The sequence below is a fragment of the Marmota monax genome, unplaced genomic scaffold (assembly GCF_021218885.2).
Source record: "Marmota monax isolate L192 unplaced genomic scaffold, Marmota_monax_Labrador192_F-V1.1 WCK01_AAM20220418_F8-fsc00024, whole genome shotgun sequence".
Taxonomy (NCBI): domain Eukaryota; kingdom Metazoa; phylum Chordata; class Mammalia; order Rodentia; family Sciuridae; genus Marmota; species Marmota monax.
In genome coordinates this window covers 20,580,328-20,602,957 of record NW_026695224.1, presented here as the reverse complement: position 1 = coordinate 20,602,957, position 22,630 = coordinate 20,580,328, and the positions used below count along the sequence as shown (strand labels likewise).

Here is a 22,630-nt window from a genome sequence, read left to right as displayed (position 1 = left end):
GGAGCAGCTCTGAATTTGCAGGGAGAGGACAGGTCTGTACCCCTCCACCATAACCCCCTACCTGCCGCTGGACTCACCTGAGTATGTAGGCGAACCCTGAGCTTCCTCTACCACAGAGGGAAGCTGGGAGGAAGCCAGTGGGGGTAGAAAAGCCTAGTCCCTTTGCACAATGCGGAAAATGGTAACAACCACTGATATGAACCTTAGCAGGGAGAATGGTGTGGTGAGGCACTTAGATGTCAATAAAGAAGTTAAAAAAAAATTTTACTCCACTAGCATCTCTGGGAAAAGTTCCTTTAATAAAAACACTTCTAGTACATTTATACGATTGTCATCACCTTCTACAGCACACAATAGGGAAAGTAAAAAAATACAGGACAACCTAGACACACACAGTATAAAAATGCAAGTAGGAGGCCTCAGGGTCTGGGGATCGGAGGAATGCACGAGGGCAGTAAACCCCGCAGGCTGCGCTTCTGGAGGGCTGAGGGGACACTGAGAAGACTCTAAATAACAGCATTAAAACACAACAAAAACAAAACACAGGGGGGCTGAGGAGATAGCTCAGCGGTAGAGCTCTTGCCTAGCATGCTCAAGGCCTTGGGTTCAATTCCAAGCACCACAAAAATAAAACAAAAAAATAGGAATACCGTAAGAGGCCTCTTTCTAAGATAAGGTTCCATTCCAGAGGGAAAGTCATCATGGAGCATCAGAGACTGTCCAGGCCCAGGATATGGGCTGAGCACTTTATGGCAGGTAAGAAACATCTGGAATTTTGGCCTGAGGCAACCCTGATGAGGCTGAGAGGTGGTCTGAGGTGGTCAGGGGTGAAGTCTAACTGTCACATCCTTCCATACGGACGGGCTTATGGCAGACTTGCATCCTCTTCCTTCCGAGTTGCTCAGGCCTCTTCTTGACAAGCTCCGAAGTCCTTGGCTTAAGTGGGGACTGAGACCCCTTCGAGAGGCTGCTGTGGCCTGACATTTTATTCCTGGCGCAGCAGCCTAGTCATCCTCACCGCCTCCGTACATGTCCGCCAGCTTCTTGAAGCGACTGCCCCACTCGTTCAGATAATCATAATCCTGGTCTTGGTCAGAGGCCGAGGAGGTCAAGGAGCTCAGGGAGGCAGCATCAGAGCCACTGCCCTCGTAGTCGAACACTAGTAGGGAGTCATAAGGTGGGGCTGCAGGGTCTGTGTTGGCGGCCTTCAGGTTCTGTGCAACAGAGAGCAGGAGTCAGGAGCGCTGGGCCTGAGGCTCAGCTGCAAGGGCTCAGGTCATCAGAGGACCTTGCAGAGCCCCACTTTCCTCAGCTGCCTGGCCAGCACTCCTCTCCCTCAAGGCTTCGAAGGTTGAAATGAAACACAAAGCCTAGAAAGCAGTTAGCACAGGGACTCAGCATGGCAGCTCGGGGCAACACACACCAGTGGTGAAGGGCAGGGACCCTGCAAACAGACTGTGCCTGTGTGTCTCCACACACTGGTTTTGGGACTCTGGGCATCTCTGAACTGCTGTATGCTTCTGTTCCCTGTCTGTAAAATGGTAACATGTCACAGTTTTAGAGGAATAAATGAATACATGTAAAGCTTTACCTAGTACATAGTTGGACACTATTTTATCATTTGTAAAATGATGTGGGGTTTAAATGAGACAGCATTTGCAAAATGCCCCAAATGCAGTCATTCTGGAAACTTTTGCATTTAACTGGAAGGATGAGCTCCAAGTATTTAGCTCCAAAGCATCCTCTGGGAACCAGGTACCCTGAGCAGCTTTTCCCCTTGTGTGAGACACTTGTTTTTTGCACCACACTCTTCCAAACATGCTCAGGTTAAAGAATAGAGGCTCACCACTGGATTATTTATCCATCTCTGCAGAAGAAAGGACTGAGGCAGAGGGTTTGAGTCAGGGCTGAGGCCTCCTGACCTCCCACCCAGGATTCTATCCACTGCCACAGATGAATACACCCCACCCAATTACTTGTGAATTTCATCTAATTTTTTTTTTCTCTTTTTCTGTTAAAGACAGCCACTCATTGATCGCTATGCTGGGCTCATATCATAGACCTCCCATATGTCTAGTTCACTGGTTCTTCATCTTTGATTTATTTTCAGAATTAAAACCCAGATCCCAGCCAGATCAATGGATTCCAGTCCCTGGGGTAAGTTCTGATGGCCTCTGAAGTCCTAGGTGATTCCAAAGGCAGGAAGGTGCCGAAGCCACAGTTTCTAGAGCTTCCTCATTTGAAGCAATTCATGAAGTAATTCATAAAAGAGATTCTAAATTTTCCTCTACATTGGAATCACCTAGAATCTTTAGAATTCAAACCCAGGTAGTCTAATTCCAGAATATTCTCCTAACAACTACTATGTTGGAATAAACGAATAAATTATTTCTAATCTACTCTTTCTTTCTTTATTTTTTTGGTACCAGGAATTGAATCCAGGGGCACTTAACCACCGAGTCATTTCTCCAGCCCCCTTTTTAAAAATTTTTTATATTTTATTTAGAGACAGGGTCTCACTGAGTTGCTTAGGGTCTCACTAAGTTACTGAGGCTGGCTTTGAACTTTCTTTTTTTTTTTTTTTTAAAGAGAGAGTGAAAGACAGAGAGAGAGAACTTTTTTTTAATATTTATTTTCTAGTTTTCAGCGGACACAACATCTTTGTTTGTATGTGGCGCTGAGGATCGAACCCGGGGCCGCACGCATGCCAGGCGAGCGCGCTACCGCTTGAGCCACATCCCCAACCTGGCTTTGAACTTTCGATCCTCCTTCCTCAGCCTCCTGAGCTGCTGGGATTATAGGAGTGTGCCATTGTGCCAGGCTCTAACCTATTCTTAAGTAGTCTGCAAAACTGTATTTCATGGAGGAGGAAACAGAAGCCCAGAGATACTCAAACATACAGAGATCATACAGCTGGTTGGTGGTGGAGCCAGAATTCAAACCCAGAAACACAAATCCAGAGCCATGCTTGTTTTCCTGAGCTGCTGATGCTAGATTTAATTAAAGGGCTGTGCTAGGCTGGCCCGTCATTTCTTACCTCAACGATGAAGTTGCCAATTTCATCCGGGTTGGCTGGCCGGGGCCGGTACATGGGTGTAGGGATGAAGGTTGGTGCAACATCATTGCGGAGAATTACCTCAGGCCTGGCCTCTAGACCCCGGTGGAGTTGGGTGATATCATAATCCTTTAGGAAAAGAAATGAGAACACAGGATTGAGACCTCTCCCCACCAGTTACACTTCATCCTTTGAATGCTAGGGTTTATAGGTAGGTCTTAGAAGACTGATAATGTCATCTGCAAGGGCTCAGGTCATCAGAGGACCTTGCAGAGCCTCCCTTTCCTCTATAGGAAATTTCTGTAAGTCCTCATTCCTACTCTCCCTATCTTCCCCAATTAAGTGCAGTTTTGATTGAGGTCAATTGGCTGGACCACAGAGACCAGTGAGGGACCATATCCCCTCAGAAGAGAAGCTGATAGTCAATCCTGTTGAAGACTGATCTTCCAGGGCTTGTCAGTGCAGCTAATGTGGTCAGTTAGTTGACCCAACGACCCCTGCCTCAGTGGCTCACCTGGTCCTCTTCACCACCACCCTCTTCACCATAATAGAAAACATTGTCACGGGTGTCATCTTCTGGGAGCAGAAGGGGCTCTTTGACCTTCCGCTTCTTTCTCACCAATAAGAGGAGCACCAGCAGGAGGACTGAAAGAATTGGGAAATGTGAATATTCACCCCCAACCACATCCCAACCACATGGCCAGCCAAGACTTCAAGCCCTCAGAGCCCCACCCAACCTTAGAGCCCCCACTTAACAGCCAAAGCTTAACACACTACAATGGCTCTCCCTGCACCTAGGAAAAACCCAACTACTTACCAAAGCTTACATGACTGGCCCTGCATATGCCTCCAACCCCCGCCACACACTCACCCGCACACACACACACACACACACACACACACACACACACTAAAGTCAACACACTGGCCTCTTCTGAGTTTCTCAAATATACCAGCAGTTTCCCACTTTGGAACCTTTCCTGGGCTGTCTCCTCTCGACCCACTCTCCACGCATATACATGGCTTTACCTTTAGGTTTGGGCATAATCACTTCCTCCTAGAAGCAGCCCGACTCCAACTCCATTCCTTCCCACTTCCCACTATAATTCGGTATCATTTATTGTCAGACTTCCCATACTGGTGTTTTTTTTTTTTTTTTAACTGTGCTGGAGATTAAACCTAGAGTACTCTGTGACTGAACTATAGTTCCAGCTATTTTTATTTTGAAACAGGGCCTCCCTAAGTTGCTGAGACTAACTTCAAACTTGCAATCCTCCTGTCTCAGTCTCAGGAGTAGCTGGGATCACAGGTGAGTGCCACCATGACCGGCCTCCCTGAGAGTTTGTCAAAATGCAGTTTACTGAGTCCTATCCCTAATATTCTGGAGTTCTGAAGTGGGATCTGAAAATCTACCTTTCTAACAAATTCCTGGTACTACTAATGCCTAAGGAACCACCGCTCAAGCCTGAGAGTATGTGATGGCAGGACCACATCTATTTGCTAACCACTTGTATCTCTAATGCCTGGTACAATCCAGAAGCTCCAGAGTATGTCTACTGAATAACACTCCTGGAATTAAGTGTCTAAGGAATGGATGGGCCATGTTGGTAGCTTCTTGGTCCCAATTCAAAATAGAATCATGTCTCGTAAGTATTCCAGTATTGGAGTGAGAAGGTGTGTGGTACTCACGTAGCAGAGCCAGGACAGCCCCCAAGACAGGGAGAATGAAACCGCCCTTCCAGGGTATGGGGCAGGTGTCCACATGGCCACGGCAGTCGCACACAGTGGCACTGATCACTGTTAGCTGCTCCTTGTTACCATGGTCAGAGAGAGAAAGGTGCACATCGTATGTGTCTTGCTTCAGAAACTTCTTTAGGGACAAGGCCACTGTATCTCCTGAATGGACATAGCATTTATTAGTCTGGAGATGCCATAAGTGTTGGAACTGAATACATTATGATGGAGATTGGAGAACAATGTCTGCGTTTGAGCTAAAGAGAAATATCCTGAAAAATTAATATCTATGGCTGGGATTATAGCTTAGTAGTAGAGTTCACACTTAGTATATGCAAGGTCTTGGATTCTATCCCCAGCACCAATAATAATAATAATAATAATAACAACAACAACAACTGGCTAAAGCAAATTCATTGTCTCAGAATTATTAGGATATAAAAATTAATTCATCATTTAAAGAAAAATCAACAACCGCCAAGCATAGTAGCATACAATCCTTTAATCCTGACAAAGGATTGTAAATTCGAGACCAGCCTGAGACACTTAGTAAGACCTTGTCTCAAAATAAAATTTTAAAAAATGACTGCAGGTATAGGTCTGTGGCACAGCACTTGCCCAGCATATGCTAGGCCCTGGGTTCAATTCCCAGTACTGCAGAAATAAATGAATGAAATAACAGTATTTTTAAAATGAAAGCCTTAACAGTTATGTGATATGGACCCAATAATTTATCAACACATCAGCTCCTAGACTGTTCTTTGCCTCAAAAGAATATATTATTCTTCCCATGAAATAGACCTAAATCATTTAATGTTTACATTGGCCACTTGTTTTCATATTTCAATGTCCACTATCATTTATTATGGGAATTACTTTGTTTTATTGGTTATGTAGTCTAGGGTTGCATCACAACTTTATTGGTTATGTAGTGTTGGGGATCGAACCAGGCTCTTGTGCATGGCAGGCAATTGCTCTACCCCTCAACTACATTTCCAGCCCTTACTTATTATTGCATCATTTTGCCATTTATTTAGCTATCTGTCTATTTATTTATTTACTAGTAATGGGGACTGAGCCCTGGAGACTGAACTCAGTATCTTGCTCATGCTAGGCAAGTGCTCTATCACTGAGCTACACATCCCCCAGCCCTTTTTAAAAAATATTTTAAGCTGAACATGGTAAGACAGGCCTATAATCCCAGCAACTCATGAGGTCAAGGCAGGAGGATTCCAAGTTTGAGACTAGCCTCAGCAACTTAGTGAGGCCCTATATCAAAAATCAAAAGGATGGGGCATGTGGCTCAGTGGTAGAGGGCTCCTGGGTTCAATCACCAGTACCAAAGAAGAAATACTTTTTTTTTTTTGGTACTAGGGATTGAACTCAGGGGCCCTTGACCACTGAGCCTCATCCCAGACCTATTTTGAATTTTTTTTTTTTTTTTTTTTTTGCAAAAAGCAGGAGGCGTTTATTCTCACACAGGTGCCTGCGGGTCTATTTTGAATTTTTATTTAGAGACAGGTTCTCACTGAGTTCCTTAGTACATTGCTTTTTTGCTGAGGCTGGCTTTGAACTTGTAATCCTCCTGCTTCAGCCTCTGAGCTATTGGGATTACAGGTGTGTGCCACTGTGTCCAGCTAAATAAAAAATTTTGAAATAGGGTGTTGTAGTTTGGATCTTTAGTGTCCCCCAAAAGCCATGTGAAAGACAATGTAGTAATGTTCAGAGATGAAATGATTATGAGAGCTCTAACCTGGATTAATGGTGGATTAGTCCATTTGACGGATTAATAATTCGAGTAGACTATATTGGTGGTAACTATAGGGAGGTGGGGCGTGGCTGGAAGAAGTAGGTCACTGGAGGTGTGCTCCAGGGCATTATATCTGGTTGCGCCCTCTTGCATGCGCCCTCCCTCTCTGCTTCCCAAATACCATGAGCTGAGCAGCTTTCCTCTGCCTTGCCCCCTGCCATGATGTTCTGCCTCACCTCGAACCCAGAGTAATGGAGTTGGTCCAACTGTGGAACAAACCTTTGAAACCTTAGCCCAAAATAAACTTTTCCTTCTCTAAGTTGTTCCTGTCATGTATTTTGGTCACAGGGACAAAAAACTGACTAACACGAAGGGACTTGCTAATTTGCCTAATGGCTGGTCTTGAATTTGTGCTTCTTCCTGCCTCAGCTTCCTGTGTAGCTGGGATCAGAGGTGTACACCACTGTGCCCAGCCATTATTTTGCTTTTATAATAAAAATTTATACCTCAACTACATGATTTAATTTTTTTTCAGGGGGGATACCAGGGATTAAATCCAGGGGCACTTTTTTGAGACAGGGTCTTAATAAGTTGCTCAGGACCCACTAAGTGGCCTAGGTTGGTCTTGAACTTGTGATCCTCCTGCCTCAGACTACAGGGTAGCTAGGATTTCAGGTGGGTGCCATTGTGCCCAGCATGATTAAATATGAAGTACCTATATTTCCATGTGATGACAACTAAATCCAAATGCATGTGACTTGGTTACATAGTGGTATATTAAACCAATCAGATAGGATGCTAACCCATGTTATCACAGCATTAGTGATTACACACAAGTTCAGGGATGCCAGAAATATGTCATGAAGATTAAATAGGTGAATGCATACTTAGTCCATACTTAGTTCAGGTGAGCAGTAATTTGACCAACTAGCTAGCCTTCAAAGGCCCAGGGAAGTAACAGGCTAAGCACAGAGCAGAAGCGAAGTTCAGTGGCCCACAATTCAAGCACTCGGGAGAAACTGTGGCAAACCCAGAGTAGGGAGGGGCGTAGGTTGTAAGTGAGGAATACAGGGTCAGGGGTCTCTTTGAAGAAAGGCCTTCAGTTCAGACCCACCTTTCTCAAGAGAGGCACAAACAGCATGGGTGGAACATTTTTCATCCTGCAGGATTATCCCCAACATTGTGGCATCTCTCACTGGTACTCACAACCAACCTCTGAGTTTCTAACCCACCCCTCAGGCTTACAAGCTATTTCAGCACTGACCTCAAGCCACTTCTAGTTAAAAGGATCTGTACACTCTAAGTAAGAAGGCCAGAGGCAGAATTCACCCTGTTCCCATTTAGCAGTGGCAGGCAGAGATACTTCTGCAAACTGAGTATCTGGTCTACTGTGTGGAGAGGCCAACATGGGATATGTCACCAAACATTGGCACCATGCTCTAGGGCTGATTTCTCAGTTGCTGTTAATGATAGTGGTGGCAGTGACTAAATAGATGCTTACTATCTGCCAGGCCCTACCTTAACCCTCACCACAACTTTGAGAGGCAAGTAATGCAATTACTTCATTTTACAAAAGTAGAAATTGAGGCCGAGGGAGTCAAGTAACTAGCCCAAAGTCACATACGTAAAGTGTGGATGAATTCCCCTGATGACAAGGACAAGGGCAAAGAGAAAAAGTAAATTAAAACAAAAAAACAGATATCAGTACTATGTTCAAGGATTGGTTTTTTGGGCATAATGCTCACACTTCCATGAGCCAGATCTGAGAAGGTTACTGGGAAATACAGGCCTTGAAGATGACAGCTCACCTGAACTAAGTATGGACTTTCATGCATTCACCTATTTAATCATATTTAATTTACTACTTCATAACAAGGAAGTAGACAGAAATACTGACCCATCCCACACATAAGGAACCTGAGGCCCAGGTTCTATAATTTGCACACAGTCACAAAGCTCGTGAAAAGTCAATGGAGGGGTCAGGTATTGAACTAAGGCATTTCTGGTTTAAGCTCTTCCATGGTATGTTCAGGGAGAAAAAAAAATGGTTTCTAGGCCACAAGAGGGTGACAGAGGAGACCAATTTGGACTCCCAAGGAAAGGTAGATGTATACGTCCAAATCACAGGAATCAAAAAATGAGATAATGTGGGTGTCTGAAGGAGGTCTCCCAAGTTCTTGCAGACCTGGGCTTAGCAGCAGTAACAGAAATGGGGTTATTTGGTTTCTTTGGGGTAGAAACTGAATGTATTGGTTCTCCATTTCTCTCCTGGGGATTCCCATCCCTAAGAAGCACCTTAAGCCAAGGTAAGGCAGTTTTTCTCATAGCCTTATTGGTACTTAGGGTCCGACTCACTCCTCTCCGGTCCATACAACAACTGAAAAATCCTGAAGGCTAAGAACTTCAAAACAGTGGCCCAGAGAGAAGCAGGACAGGGAAGTAGGCTGGGAACAGGAGGGCCAGGGGCTCTGGAGTCAAAGCCTGCTTCAACTCCTAATTATCACCTATGCTATACCCTTGGGCATGTTAGTTAACCTCAAGCCTCATTCTTATCTATATGTGGGGATGAAAATGCTGACTAGAGATTGGTAGAATGATAAAATAAGGAAAAAAAAAGAAAAAGCTTTTGCATATTGCCAGGGTCCCATCAATGGTACACAACAGAATATAATGATAAGTCAGATACCTGGACTAAAACCTCCATGCAAGTATTTTCTAGCCATAATAATGCCTCTGTCAAGATATTTAAGCCTCTGTATTTGATTTCCTCATCTGTAAAATATGTGTGTGAGGCAGAGACAACAGTACCTTCTTCATAGCATCAATGTGGGGATTAAGTACTCCAGGGTGGAGCACGTGAGGTGATGTTTGGCCTACTAAGCTTGTTGAGAGTGTTAGCTATAATTGCTGTGCTGCAATCCTTTTTCTTTTTGCAGTACTGAGGATCCAACCAAAGGCTTTGCACATGCTAAGCATGTGCTCTGCCAATGAACTACACTCCCAGCCTGTACTGGAGATCCATGGGCATTTTGCCACTAAGCTACATCCCCAGTTCTTTTTATTTTTTTGAGATGGGGTTTGCTAAGTTTCCGAGGATGCCCTCAAACTTGCAATTCTCCTGCCCCAGCCTCCTGAGCTGCTGGGATTACAGGCGAGTGACACCACAACAGGCTTGGAGCCCTAACTCTTGCTATGTAATACTGGACAAGTCACTTCCTCTCTCACTGGGCCCTGTTTTTCCCATTTGCATAGAAAGGCCAGATGGACTAGAAATATCTTTCAGAGTTCCTATGAGATTCCAAAGGCTTCCAATAGAATTCTTACACTAGCCTTCTTCCCCAGCCCTTCTTTTTAAATATTTTTTTTTTTTTTAAGGAGAGAGGGGGGGGGGAGAGAGAGAGAGAGAGAGAGAGAGAGAGAGAGAGAGAGAGAGAGAGAGAGAGAGAGAGAGAATTTTTTAATATTTATTTTTTAGTTCTCGGCGGACACAACATCTTTGTTTGTATGTGGTGCTGAGGATCAAACCCGGGCCTGCACGCCAGGAGAGCGCGCTACCGCTTGAGCCACATCCCCAGCCCCCCAGCCCTTCTTTTTTTTTTTTTTTTTTTTAAATTTTTTTTTAATATTTATTTTTTTAGTTTTTCGGCGGACACAACATCTTTATTTGTATGTGGTGCTGAGGATCGAACCCAGGCCACACGCATGCCAGGCAAGCACGCTACCACTTGAGCCACATCCCCAGCCCCAGCAGCCCTTCTTTTTAAAAGTGTTTTGAGACAGAGTCTTGCTAAGTTGTCTAGGGTCGCACTAAGGTGCTAAAGCTGGCCTTGAATGTGTGATCCTCCTGCCTCAGCCTTCCAAGGTCTGAGATTACAGGCATATGCTACCATGCATTTTTTCTTTCTTTCTTCTTCTTTTTTTTTTTTTTTGGTGTGGTACTGGGGGCCTCACACATCACATGCAAGTAAGTGCTCTACTACTGAGATACATCCCCAGCCCAGTTAAAATGATTTTTATTTTAAGGCAAGATTTTGATAAATTGTCCAGGCTGGCCTCAAACTTGCTACCCTCTTGTTTCAGCATCCTGAGTGTTTGGGATTATAGGCATGTGCCACTATGCCTGGCTGCTTTATGCATGTGTGGTGCTGGACATCAAATACATGTCCTTGCACATGCTAAGAAAGTGATCTGCCACTGAGATACAACCCTAGCCCATAAATAGCATCTGACTGATGTTCTTGTGGAGATCATTATCTGTGACCCCAAAAATGCTGGAATAAGAATTTGTGCATCGGGTTAGTGTGGGGTAGACCTCACCTGCTACCACCACTTAAGTTACCTTTTTCACTGACTTCTGCCATCCAGTAGATATCCGAGTCATGTGTTAGCTGGGCCTGGAAAGGGGAGGAGTGGGGGGACAGGTCCTTGTCTGTGATGTTCAGCACTTGAGGCACAGGGCTTTGGTTGCAGATGATGATTTGACGGGGCTCAGGAATTGGGCCATGGTCGTTGATGTCAGTAAGTGTTAGGAGAAGAGTTCCTGTGCCAGTGGTGGGAGGGCTTCCTGTTTATAACAATACATATGACATCTTTTCAGCATCTGCCCTTGGTTGCTGGATGAACTGATGTTAAGCTACCCTAAAACTGACTTAATCCATCTCAGACTCCAGCTCTACACCCAGCTCTAACCTGAAAGTCTCTCCATGCCTTAACTTCATTACAGATCAAACCAGTGATGACAAATACATGAAAATCAAGTCATCTCTCATGTGTCCATGCAGACATTATCAATCTATCATAGATTAGCTGCAGCCACTTCACCCAAATAGTCATTATAATCTGCCACAGAGTGAAACCTATTGGCCACCTCAGGGCTAGTCTGGTATTTGCAGATCAGCTTCAGGGAACCTGAAGGTGTTGGTTCACTATGTGCTAAGCAGAGATGTCAATTATATCATACTCCCCCACTGACTGTGGTGTGAAATCACTAATCAATCATGGTATTTTCCAGGTATTCTCTGTTACCCAACTATAAGGGGAAACTAAAGGTCAATTTAGGGTTCAGTGAACCAAAAACTTAGGTTGAATGGGGTCTTCAGGATCTTTCCTGACTCTTGGGTATCAGAAAAATCATAATCATAACCATAGCCAGTCTCCCTAGGAACAGTCCTTTAAGAGACACCCCCACTCCCAAAAGACCCTTTCAACTCTTCCGACTGGTTTGGTGGAACTGATCCCACCACAATCCTCTGTGCAGAGGGAACAGGCTGTGTTATATGATTTGAGAACCAAAGGTATCCCCCTGTGGGAAACTTGGGAGGAAATTCTCACCATTGTCTGTGGCCAAAACCATGACTTCATAGACGTTGTTCTTCACAAACCGCTCATCCTCACGGTCCAAGATGCCTGCAGCAGTGATTTGTCCACTGTCTGGGTCCATTGCTAGCCATCCTGCTGGGTCTCTCATGATGTGGTAGCTGGAAATAATTGAGAAGGGTCACATGAATTCTAGTGTCATCATTCAAACCTCTTTAGACCCAATACAGATGGTCTCTGGGCTCTTAAGCAGGACCACAGAGAAAATGAATCTCATTGAAACGGAGACTAAAATAGCAGGAAGGGAGCCAGCAGGAATATGTGGGTGAGAGAGGACCCACCTTCCCCTGAACCTCTACTCTTTTGTCTCCAGCACAGCAGGAAGGAGAGGTCCAGTGCCAGAGTGATACTCAAAAATATTGTACAACTTTTTTTTTTTTTTTTTTTGGTTCCAGCGATTTAACTGAGGGGTACTTAACCACCGAGCCACATCTCTAGCCCTTTTTAGTTTGAGACAGGGTCTTACTAAGTGCCCAGCCCAGCTGAACAATCTTTATGGTAATAGAACAACCCGCCCTACTGTACCGGTACATTTGGCTGACTGGAGCCAGTTCACGAGGAGTACCTGATCTTTTGATCCTCCTTGTCAGGGTCCTGTGCAGTGTAGATGCCGATAGCCTCCCCAGTGGAGATACCTTCTTGGGCCTCAATGACTTTGGAGGGTGGGACAAACTCAGGGGCCTCGTTCACGTCCTCCACATGGACCACTATGGTGGCTGTGGAGGTTGGGAGTTTCACCACAAAGGGAGCCTCATTGGTCACTGTTACATATAGGGTATGCTGGTTTTGGGCCTCAAAATCCAAGCCCTAGGAGAGAAGAACGTGAACCACCATTTCGTGAGGAGGCCTGTGGGTGTCAGAAGGAAAGAGCCCATAGTGAGGGGATCGAGCCCTCCCCCTACAAGCAACAGTCCCTCACATGGATCTCTCTCTGTCTCCAAAGCCTCCTGTGTTTCCTGAGTAGACATCTAGTGGAGTCTCTTGGATCACCCCAGAGGCAACTAGCTTAGTAAGGCCTAGAATATTGGTTTTCAATGGGGTGGTGATGCCCTCTAGGGAGTGTTTTAAAAATTTATGAAAGTCTGACTAGGGGTGCCATTGTTACTCATATGCTGGGGCATGGATGCCACTCCCACAGTGTTAAGACACAAAGAACTGATCCCATATCCCATGTAACTTGCCAATATCCCTTAAGACATTCCTACATCTGCGGGTGTAAAACACCTGTTCATAATTAGAGTATAGAATGTTTTGCATATAAACCAAGTTTTTGGTGTGGTTTTAATATATATTAAATTCTCTAGGAATGCAACTGAGAGAAGCTCATAATTTAATTTGGTCAGGACTTTTTCAAGAGTTTGTTCACTGTTCTGAAAAGATATCAATACCACTCTTGTTCTGCATTGCCAGAGTGACACGCAGTTATCTACCACATTTGGATGATTCTACAAATAGATGCAAGTAATTGACCATTTCACTATGTTTTCTAGTGTAGTTGCACAAAAATGTTTTATATTCAGTAGCTTTTCTTAGAAATTTCTCCTTTATTTTAGTTGGTCATTCTACTTTTCTAAAAAGTACAATTTAGCTAAGTTAGATTATAAATGAACTTCATTTCACAGTGTAAAAGGGGCATTATAAAGTATTTGTCACAAGAAGGGGACATTTAAACCTAAGATAGTCTTTTATTTTTATTTTTTGAAGTGCTGGGGATCAAACCCGGAGCCTATCGCATGCTAGGCAAATGCTCTATCACTGGGCTACATCTCCAGTCCCCTTTATTTTAAATTTTGAGACAGGGTTTCACTAAGTTGCCCAGGTGGCCTCAAAACTTGTAATTCTCCTGCCTCAGCCTCCCAAGTATCTGGGATTACAGGTGTGTGCCCAGCCAGACTCATTTTCTTGAAGCTTCAATTAAAAACTTTTTTTTTGTTTTTTATTTTTTTAATATATATTTTTTAGTTGTTGGTGGACACAATATGTTTACTTTTTAATTTAATGTGGTGCTGAGGATCAAACCCAGTGCCTCACGTATGCTAAGCAAGCGCTCTACCACTTGAGCCATAACTCCAGCCCCTTCAATTTTATTCAAAGTCTTTTTTACTCAAACCATGTCCTATTTTCTAATAAAAACAAAAATGCACAAAAGTTTAAAAACAGTTTTGAGAGGCAAAGATGTGCCTACTAAGTAATTTATTTATTTATTCTATTATTATTATTATTATTAGGTACCAGGGATTGAACCCAGGGGCGCCTAACCATTGAGCCACATCTCCAGTCCATTTTATTTTTTGAGACAGGGTCTCGCTAAGCTGCTGAGGCTGGCTTTGAACTTGTAATCTTCCTGCTTAAGCCTCCCAAGAACTTGGATTATAGGCAAGCCCCACTGAGCCTGGCCTACTAAATAATTTGAAATTTTTCACATCTAAATACCTAGTTGTGTGTTGCTGAGTAAATGCAAAATTAGCATGATTCTAATAAAACAGATTCTGAGAGAGGACTCTGGAGGTGGCCTGTGGAAACTGGGTTCTGGGAAGAATCCATTGATGTGCTTCAATTGAATCAGTGACTCACCTGTGGCTCCCTTGTCCTGGAGGCTGGAATCCTGGCTGTCCCAGGTGTGTCCTTTGTTTAAGTTCAAAGAAACTCACCTTCCTGGTTGTCAAGATGCCCTGGTTGCTCTCAGGGTGGGTGGTGATGGTAAAATGGTCCCCATCGTCACCTCCCACAATGCGGTAGATGGCATGCCACGCTGTTGAGTTGGGGGCATCCAGATCAGTCACTGTCAGCCTCTGCACCTCATGGCCCACTGCATTTTCTGGCACCCGGGCTTCATACTGTCAGTGTGGGAAGCACAGAGCAATCAGAGCAGAGAGACTGACTTTCCTTAGAGGCTGTTCTACTCTCATCAGCCATGTGTCCTCCATCTTCCTTCTGGGGAGCCCCATGGCCTTTACCCTTTCCTGGCCCACCAACCCCCTTAGCAGGTTTTCAGGGCACACACTGGTGCAGAATGTCCCAAGCATTAGCTTAACAGCTGCAGGGACAGACCACACCAACATTGGGTGTTTTCCCTCCTCCCAGGAGCCCGATGTTCCAGAATCTCACTCGTCTGGGTATCCAAGTCCCTGCTGGATATAGTCATCCATCAACCTGAGATCAGTAGGTTATAAGAAAGGTGAAAATAAGGGTAGGAGTCTATTTGTGTTGGGGCAATGGACAGAGGTTTTTTGGAGGTTCTAGGACAGGAAGTAAAGACTAGAAAATCAGCTGCTAAGAACCAAAAAGTTTTTATGGGATGTTGGCATCAAACCCAGGAACTTATGCATACTAAGCAAGTGCTCTACCACTGAGCTACACTCCCAGAACAAAAAAATTTTTTAAATTATCTTTTATTTATTTATTTATTTTTATGAGGTGCTGAGGATCAAACCCAGGGCCTCGCCCAGCTAGGCAAGTGTTCTACCGCTGAGCCACAACCCCAGCCCTAGAACAAATTTTTAATCAGGTCTGAAGAATGTTAGCAATCACAGATATCTACAATTGGAAGGGGTGGGACATGTCACCCTGAGTGGCATTGAGGCCTCTGTCATTGGAGGTGTACAAGTATTCACTGGGGGAATGTGGAGAGATGAGGATTCAAAGGATAGTAAGTTTTCATATTAACAAAGATTTTCATATGCAGCACTTATTTTGCCAGGATTGTGTTCAAAATGGTACATAGATTATTTCATTTAAAACTCAGAACAATGCAGCAGGTATGATCATTATCTCCATTTCACAGATTAAGAAATGAGGGCACAGAGGGTTAGTAGTTTGCCTAAGGTCACACAGCCAGTAAATGGTAAGGCTAGGACTCGAAGCAACATAGGCAGGATTCAAAATTTCATGAGAGGATTAAACTTAAGCCCTTCGTTACTGATGAGGGAAGAAAGAAGAATGGGTGTTACCTTCTGGGGGTTGAACACAGGAGCATTGTCATTGGCATCAAGGATTTCCACTATTGCCACTGCTGTGGTGGTGGAGCCATCTCCATCCATGTCTGTAGCCTGGATGGTCAGTGTGTATTCAGGGACTTTCTGGGGATAAAGAAAGGAGAGGGGAAGCCCACCGTGAGTCCAGTCTCAGGAGTCCCTCACCTGGGCTCTAAGAACCAAAGCCTTGAGGGAGTATAGAGATAGAGAAGTGTTCCTCTCGTGATATTCTTGGCCCCTTGTCCTACTCTCACCTCACCAGAAAGAATAGAAGCAGAGGGGAGTGCTGGGGAGGAGTCTCAGGTGCCAGCAGTTCTCCTGGGTCTATCCTGAGAAAGTCTGGGCACTGGCCCCAACCCTTAGCTGCTCCACTGTGGGAGTATTAAGCAGGGATTTGGGCAAAGATATTAATTAGGAAACAGAAGGCAACTCCAATATCCATGGAGCTAATTCTACTTTGTGGTGCACAAGGGACAAATCTATGCAATGTGCACACTAAGCGAACCATTCTAAGAGGAAATGAGAAAACCTCCAGAAAATATCAAAAGTCTTCATTTTACAGCTGCCTCCTCATCCTCAGAAGAGATTCAATGAGATTGTTTGGCAGCAGGCCACCCACCCAAGGGAGCTGTGGGACATCCGTGTGTGAACACAGTAGCTGACAGCCCAGCTGATTTGCGTCCCCATTGTTCTGCCTTGACCTCAGGGACAGGGACAGGGACAGTGACAGGAGTTTATGCTCTGAGAGTCAGGCCCCAGTCTGGGCAAGCCTAGGTTGGCAGCACTTTCCCTCAGGGCTGTTCACCTCACGGTCCAGGCCACTGGAAATGACACTGATGGTGCCTGTGCTTCGGTGGACAGTGAACATGAGGTCGTGTGGGTCCTTTGGTTCCTGGCTATGGATGGAGTAGGCAACCACCCCGTTGTAGGTGTTGATGGCATCATCCTCATCTGTGGCTGTTACCTGCATCACTGAAGTACCTGGAGAGGAGAAAGGACGAATGAGTGAGTACCTTTTCCTCCCAGGTCCAATTCCAGCCTTGCCCACTTTTGGAACTCTGAGAGTATCCTCCATGTTTCAACTTGGTCGTATCTACTTAGTGACAGAGTCTGTTTGTCTGGAACCCATTTTCAACTCTTTCCTTCTTTTTTAGAATTGTCATCCTCATTTTAGGCTGGGCACAGGTAGTTTTTTTTTTTTTTTTTTTTTAAAGGAACAAAGGCTATTTTCCAACCTTTGGGCACCTTCCTATGACCAAGAGAATAAAGTTTGATAAAAACGGGACATACAACTTTGGGGGAAATGTTTTTACAAATATGGGCTTGTTCTTCCTACCTCTCACCTCCTTCCAGATGTAATGGCTAGACCCAGCAGCCATAAGGGTAACCTTGAGAACAAAGGCCAAAAGAGCAGAAAAAGACAGAAAAAGTGTAGGCCTCCAAACCTTTGAAGCACCATACCAGTTTACACTGACTTTTGCTAGGAGTCTTAAAGTATAAGGAAGAAAAAAAAAAAAAAAGATTTAATCTAAGACTTTTTATTGTGGGAATTTGTTACTTCCGGTCTAATCAACTCACAAACCCCTCCCCCAGCAAGTGCCTGCCCTCGATGGTCATTAATATGCACGTACTATAATCCCCAGCACTACACACACTAAAAGACATCTACTTCCCTCTTCTCTGCTGGTCTCCCACCACCCTCTTTCCTAGTCCTGGCAATTTTCTTTTCTCTCCCTAAGCCATGTTCTAACACCTTCCAGCTCTGATTTTCTTGCAGCTGCCTTCACTAAAGAACTTCATGTCAAATGTCAAGGCTAAGGCAGGAGGATCACAAGTTTGAGGCCAGCTTGGGCAACTTAGCAAGACCCTGTCTCAAATAAAATGAAAATGGCTGAGGGTATGGCTCAGTGGTAGAAGCCCCTGAATTCAATCTCCAGAACAAGTGGGGGGAAATGAAAAAAGAATGATACTCCACTGTATATAATGTCAAGTACGAGCTCTTTTTCTTTTCTTCCTTCCTTTCTTTTTATTTTTTTTTTTGGTGTTGGAGATGAAACCCAGGGCTTCAAGTATGCTAAGCACCACTGAACTATACTCCTAGCTGCATGTGTTATTTTTAATTTTTATATTTCTTTAAGGTTGCTATTATTTTCATTTTTAGATGTGATGATTCAGAGATAAGAATATGCCCAGGACCACAGCTGGTAAAGTCAAGATTCAAATCTCGTTCTTTGCAGTTTCCGCGTTAATGGTTCCTAAACTTGGTTGATCACCTGAAGCTTCTGGAAAATTTTCACAAGCACAGATTCCAGAGCACTATTTGAGGACTGTTAATCAGGAATCATGAGATACAGTTGGAGAATCTAGATTTTTAAGATCACAGGCAATCTGATGCACAGACAAGGAAATCAGGAGTGGTGGGGTCTTATGATATTTAAGGGTGTGGACTGACTTCCAGATGGTTCTAGAAGTTGACCCAAAGTTAAGTCTGGGCCCAGCAAATCCACAGCAGTTTCTTCCAATCCTCTTACCAGGGAGTACACCCTCCATGACACTCCCTCTGAAGACAGCCTGGGTGAAGTTGGGCTTGTGGTCATTCTGGTCTGTCACGATGATGGAGATATTCATGGGCTCCTCCACCGAGGCACCATTCTCTGACACAGCATGGCCAAAAAGCTGTGGGCACAGAGGTCTATGATCAACCCAATACCTGCACCCCCGGGGCCCTAAGGCTCTAATTCTAACAGGACACTACAGGCCACTTGCCTCATACTTGGCGATCTTTTCCCGGTCCAGTGGCTTATTCAATAACAACCAGCCTGTCTCCTTCTCTATGGTGAAGATGCCCTCAGGGGGGCTGTCTGCCCCAGGCCCTGTGATGCTGTAGAAAATCTTGGTGCCCCTGTCTTTATTGGATTTGAGCTGGAAGCAAAAGAAAATGGCAGCTGACAAAGTAACAAAGACCTCATGACTATAGCAAGGAATTTTCCGTGGAGAGGTTGGGGAGGGGCACAGCCTTATTAGAATCTGCTTCCATGACAGGGATTTTCCTGTGCAGATCCCAGAACTCAGTGGCAAGAAACCTCACATTCAAAGATGGCGCTCCCTGCAGTCACCAATGACTCCAAGGGGGAAGGCACAGTCATACCTGATTTAGCCTCTGGGGGAAGGGACCCTTGCCATTCTCAGGGACAGATATTGGCGGGACCACCCATTCTCTCTTGCGTCTTCGTAAGATGCGTTTGGATTGGGAGACCTTCAGTGTTTTCCTTTCCTGAAAGGAGAGAAGCCCCGTGGATGAGGAAAGAGCTGTAACATTCCCAACAACCTCTCACCCATAGGAGTATAGAGCCAGGAGGCAGACCTAGATGATCTACTGCACAAGGACACTTCGAAATAATCCAGTTATAGAGGAGGACCACATAATACAGCATATAGTAGAATATTACACAACTCTAAAAATGAGGAATGAGAATGTTTTCCATGTGCTGACTGGGAAAGCTCTTTGATATATACTGTTAAAAGATCAAAGGACAAACAGCTTATGGTTTAGAATTTTATTTAACAAACAAAATGCTAAATATGTACCAGACACTATTCCATCTTTTGTGTAAGAGGACAGGAAAATAAGACCTTATGTTCATATTTTATTAACACAGACCATGTCTGGAAGATACATAAGAAACTAATAACAGTGGTTATCTGTGGGAAGGGGACTGGCATTGTACTGATTTAATATACTGTTTCATGCAAAAAGAAAGAACAGACATGTGAATGTTAACTTTTGCATAAAAGGAAAAAAACATTTTATATCTGTATATACACAAACATAACCTATCTAAATATAATATTGAAAATACATATACAGAAATGGCAGCTGACAAACATTACATATGGAGGTAAACTCTGGAGGGAAAGAACCTGCCCAAGATGGTTATCTGTGTTTTCTCTTGTGGCGTGTGTGTGTGTGTGTGTGTGTGGGGGGGGGGGGGGTGGGGTTTAGGCAGATGGAGACAAATGGAAAGTGTTCAATGTATAGTTAAAATTTTTTTTTTATTTAAAAAATAAAATTTAAATTTTAAATTTAAACCATGGGGCTATATTAGCTAATCAAAAGATTAAAAAAAAACTAAGAAGTGTGGCCAGGCACCTCAGATCCACCTTCCTAGAGACTCATGGGATTGGCAATCCTGCATGGAATGACCTTCACTTGGGGTTAAGCTGGGAAGGAAGGTGGGAGAGGGATCCCAAGGCCTAAGTGCATGGTATTCACTGCTAAGGGCCCACTGGCCTGACTCTCTGGTGTCCTTACTGGGCAGCTGCAATCACTCATGCTTACGGCAGCCTTAGCAACCAAGGACTCCTGACCAGCAGCAGTCTGTGTGTGCATAGAGAACCCTTCCTTTTGTCCTGTAGGAAGACTGGTGTTTTACCTGGACTGTTCCACTGTTCAGCGCAGGGAAGTCGTTATCAGTGCCAAGCAGGGCCAGTTCCTCCTCAGGGCAGCCGGTGAAAGCTGTGGTGGGGAAGGGAGAAAGAAGGCATTAGAAAGGCCCTGGAAGCCAGGTGTGGTGGCGCAGACCTGTAATCCCAGAGGCTTGGGAGGCAGAGGCAGGAGAATCGCGAGTTCAAAGCCAAATTTAGTGAGGTGCTAAGCAACTCAGTGAGACCTTGTCTCTAATAAAATACAAAATAGGGCTGGGGATATGGCTCAGTGGTCAAGTGCCTCTGAGTTCAGTCCCCGGGATTCTCCCCACCTCCCACCCCCCAAAAAAGAAAGGCCCTGGAAGCTACCTGAGGGGAAACAAGACCTGACAAGAGTCCCTGACTGGATCAAGGACTGTTATCAAGTGCTGCAGATGGGGCCTTGCCTTAGTTTCTCTGACAAGCAGAGTGACTAATATAAATCCAGATAGAACTTCCATGTTAGGTCTCAAGAGGGAGAGACCTTCATTGTCAGTTTGTGGGTCAAATCCCTTTTTGTTCATGAAACCAGAGAACCAAGATCACAGACATTCAGTGACATTAATCCCAGGCAGCCTTGTGAAACACACGTTTGACTAAAGGTTATAGCTAGAGGTGGAAGATTTTCTGGAGGCCATGAATCATCTATCTATATACAACATGCATCATCACACTGTTGCCCACAATTCACTCTGGACAACCTCTGATTGTTTCAGTTGGTCACACCCCTTCTGAATTCCCCCTGCTAGACCATCTCTGAAACACTGGAAGCCAGAGATGTGATGGCTCATGCCTGTAATCACAATGACTCTGGAGGCTGAGACAGGAGGATGACAAGTTTGAGGCCAGCTTGGGCAATTTAGCAAGGCCCTGTCTCAAAATTTAAAAACATAAATATAAACAAGGGCTGGGGAGCCAGGCACAGTGGCACATACCTGTAATCCCAGAAGCTTAGGAGACTGAGATAGGAGGATTTCGAGTTCAAAGCCAGCCTCAGCAAAAGTGAGGTGCTAAGCAACCCAGTAAGACCTATCTCTAAATAAAATAAAAAATAGGGCTGGGGATGTGGTCAAGTGCCCCTGAGTTCAATCCCTGGTACAAAAAAAAAAAAAAAAAAAAACAATGGGGGCCTAGGGATGTTGCTTGGTGGAAGACCACTTGCCTAATAGGCTTGGGGGCCTCGGTTCAATCCCTAGCGCCACAAATAAAAACCAAAACCAACTTACCAGTCCCTAGTCAGAGGCTGGGCCTGTTTCATTCTTGTAACAACCCTCCTAGGTAGGCATTAGCCCTTTTCAAAGATAAGAAAACTCATGCTCACAAGCTGGGTGGCTGAGGATCAGGCTACCTTCTCTATAGGGTTAGCTTGGCTCACAATGGCTTTAGCAACCAAGGACTTTTGGCCAATAAGCAATCTGAGCAATCTACCCTTCTTTGAAGCCAAAGCAAAAAATCAGGGAAACTGCCAGAGGCCACACTTTGGGCCTCATAAGAACCAGATCTGACCCAGTACTCATAGTTTTGCTAGGCTACAGCATAACAAGGACATTACTGTCCCTGGGCCATACAAATGTCCTGTTTGGAAGAGTTGTTTAGTTATTAGGTTATTATTACCATTTGGATTAAGTATCTTTTTTTTTCCTCTCAGGATTATACTGGGTATTGAACCCAAGGACACTCTATCACTGAGCTACATCTCAGCCCTTTTTATTTTGAGAAAGGGTCTCACTAACTTGCCTGGGTTTGTCTCAAACTTGTAATCTTCCTATCCTGACTTTCTATGCAGCTGGGATCACAAGCCACGGTGCCCAGCTTAAAAATATTTTTCCTTATAATAAAGAGTAAGGTCCACCTCCCCCAATACTGAGAATTGAACCAGGGGAACTCTACCATTGAGCTACATCCTTAGCCCCTTTTAAATTTTATTTTCAGACATGGTTTTGCTAAACTGCACTGGTGGTCTTTCAACTTTAAATCCTCCTGCCTCAGCTTCCTTAGTACAGGGATTACAGGTGTGTGCCGTGGTATGTAGCTGAGATTTTATTTTTAACTACAAAAGTAATTTGAACATAACAAAGTATTTAAAAAAGTATAATATATGGGCTGGGATTGTGGCTCAGTGGTAGAGCACTTGCCTAGCACGGGTGAGGCAGTGGGTTCTATCCTCAGCACCACATAAAGATGAATAAATAAAGGTAGTGTGTCAATCTATCACTAAAAAATATTAAAGTATAATAAAAAAGTAGAATTTTAAAAAATTAATACCAGAATATGTAT

General features: G+C 44.3%; 1 protein-coding gene across 2 annotated transcripts in view; it reads right to left on the bottom strand.

Moving 5' to 3' along the window:
* Positions 1–280: 280 nt before the first annotated feature.
* Positions 281–22,630, bottom strand: part of Cdh3 (cadherin 3) — a 49,085-nt gene continuing 26,735 nt past the window's right edge. For both annotated transcript variants that reach the window (XM_046434767.2, XM_046434766.2), the window contains 14 exons: positions 20,323–20,405; positions 19,038–19,163; positions 18,656–18,811; positions 18,421–18,565; positions 16,695–16,870; positions 15,866–15,994; positions 14,567–14,752; positions 12,481–12,722; positions 11,871–12,016; positions 10,879–11,103; positions 4,745–4,951; positions 3,570–3,700; positions 3,038–3,184; positions 281–1,214 (listed from right to left, as the gene is read on the bottom strand). In XM_046434767.2, the coding sequence (XP_046290723.1) occupies positions 1,005–1,214; positions 3,038–3,184; positions 3,570–3,700; positions 4,745–4,951; positions 10,879–11,103; positions 11,871–12,016; positions 12,481–12,722; positions 14,567–14,752; positions 15,866–15,994; positions 16,695–16,870; positions 18,421–18,565; positions 18,656–18,811; positions 19,038–19,163; positions 20,323–20,405 (2,309 nt within the window). In that variant the 3' untranslated portion in view covers positions 281–1,004. The remainder of the gene's footprint in view (positions 1,215–3,037; positions 3,185–3,569; positions 3,701–4,744; positions 4,952–10,878; positions 11,104–11,870; positions 12,017–12,480; positions 12,723–14,566; positions 14,753–15,865; positions 15,995–16,694; positions 16,871–18,420; positions 18,566–18,655; positions 18,812–19,037; positions 19,164–20,322; positions 20,406–22,630) is intronic.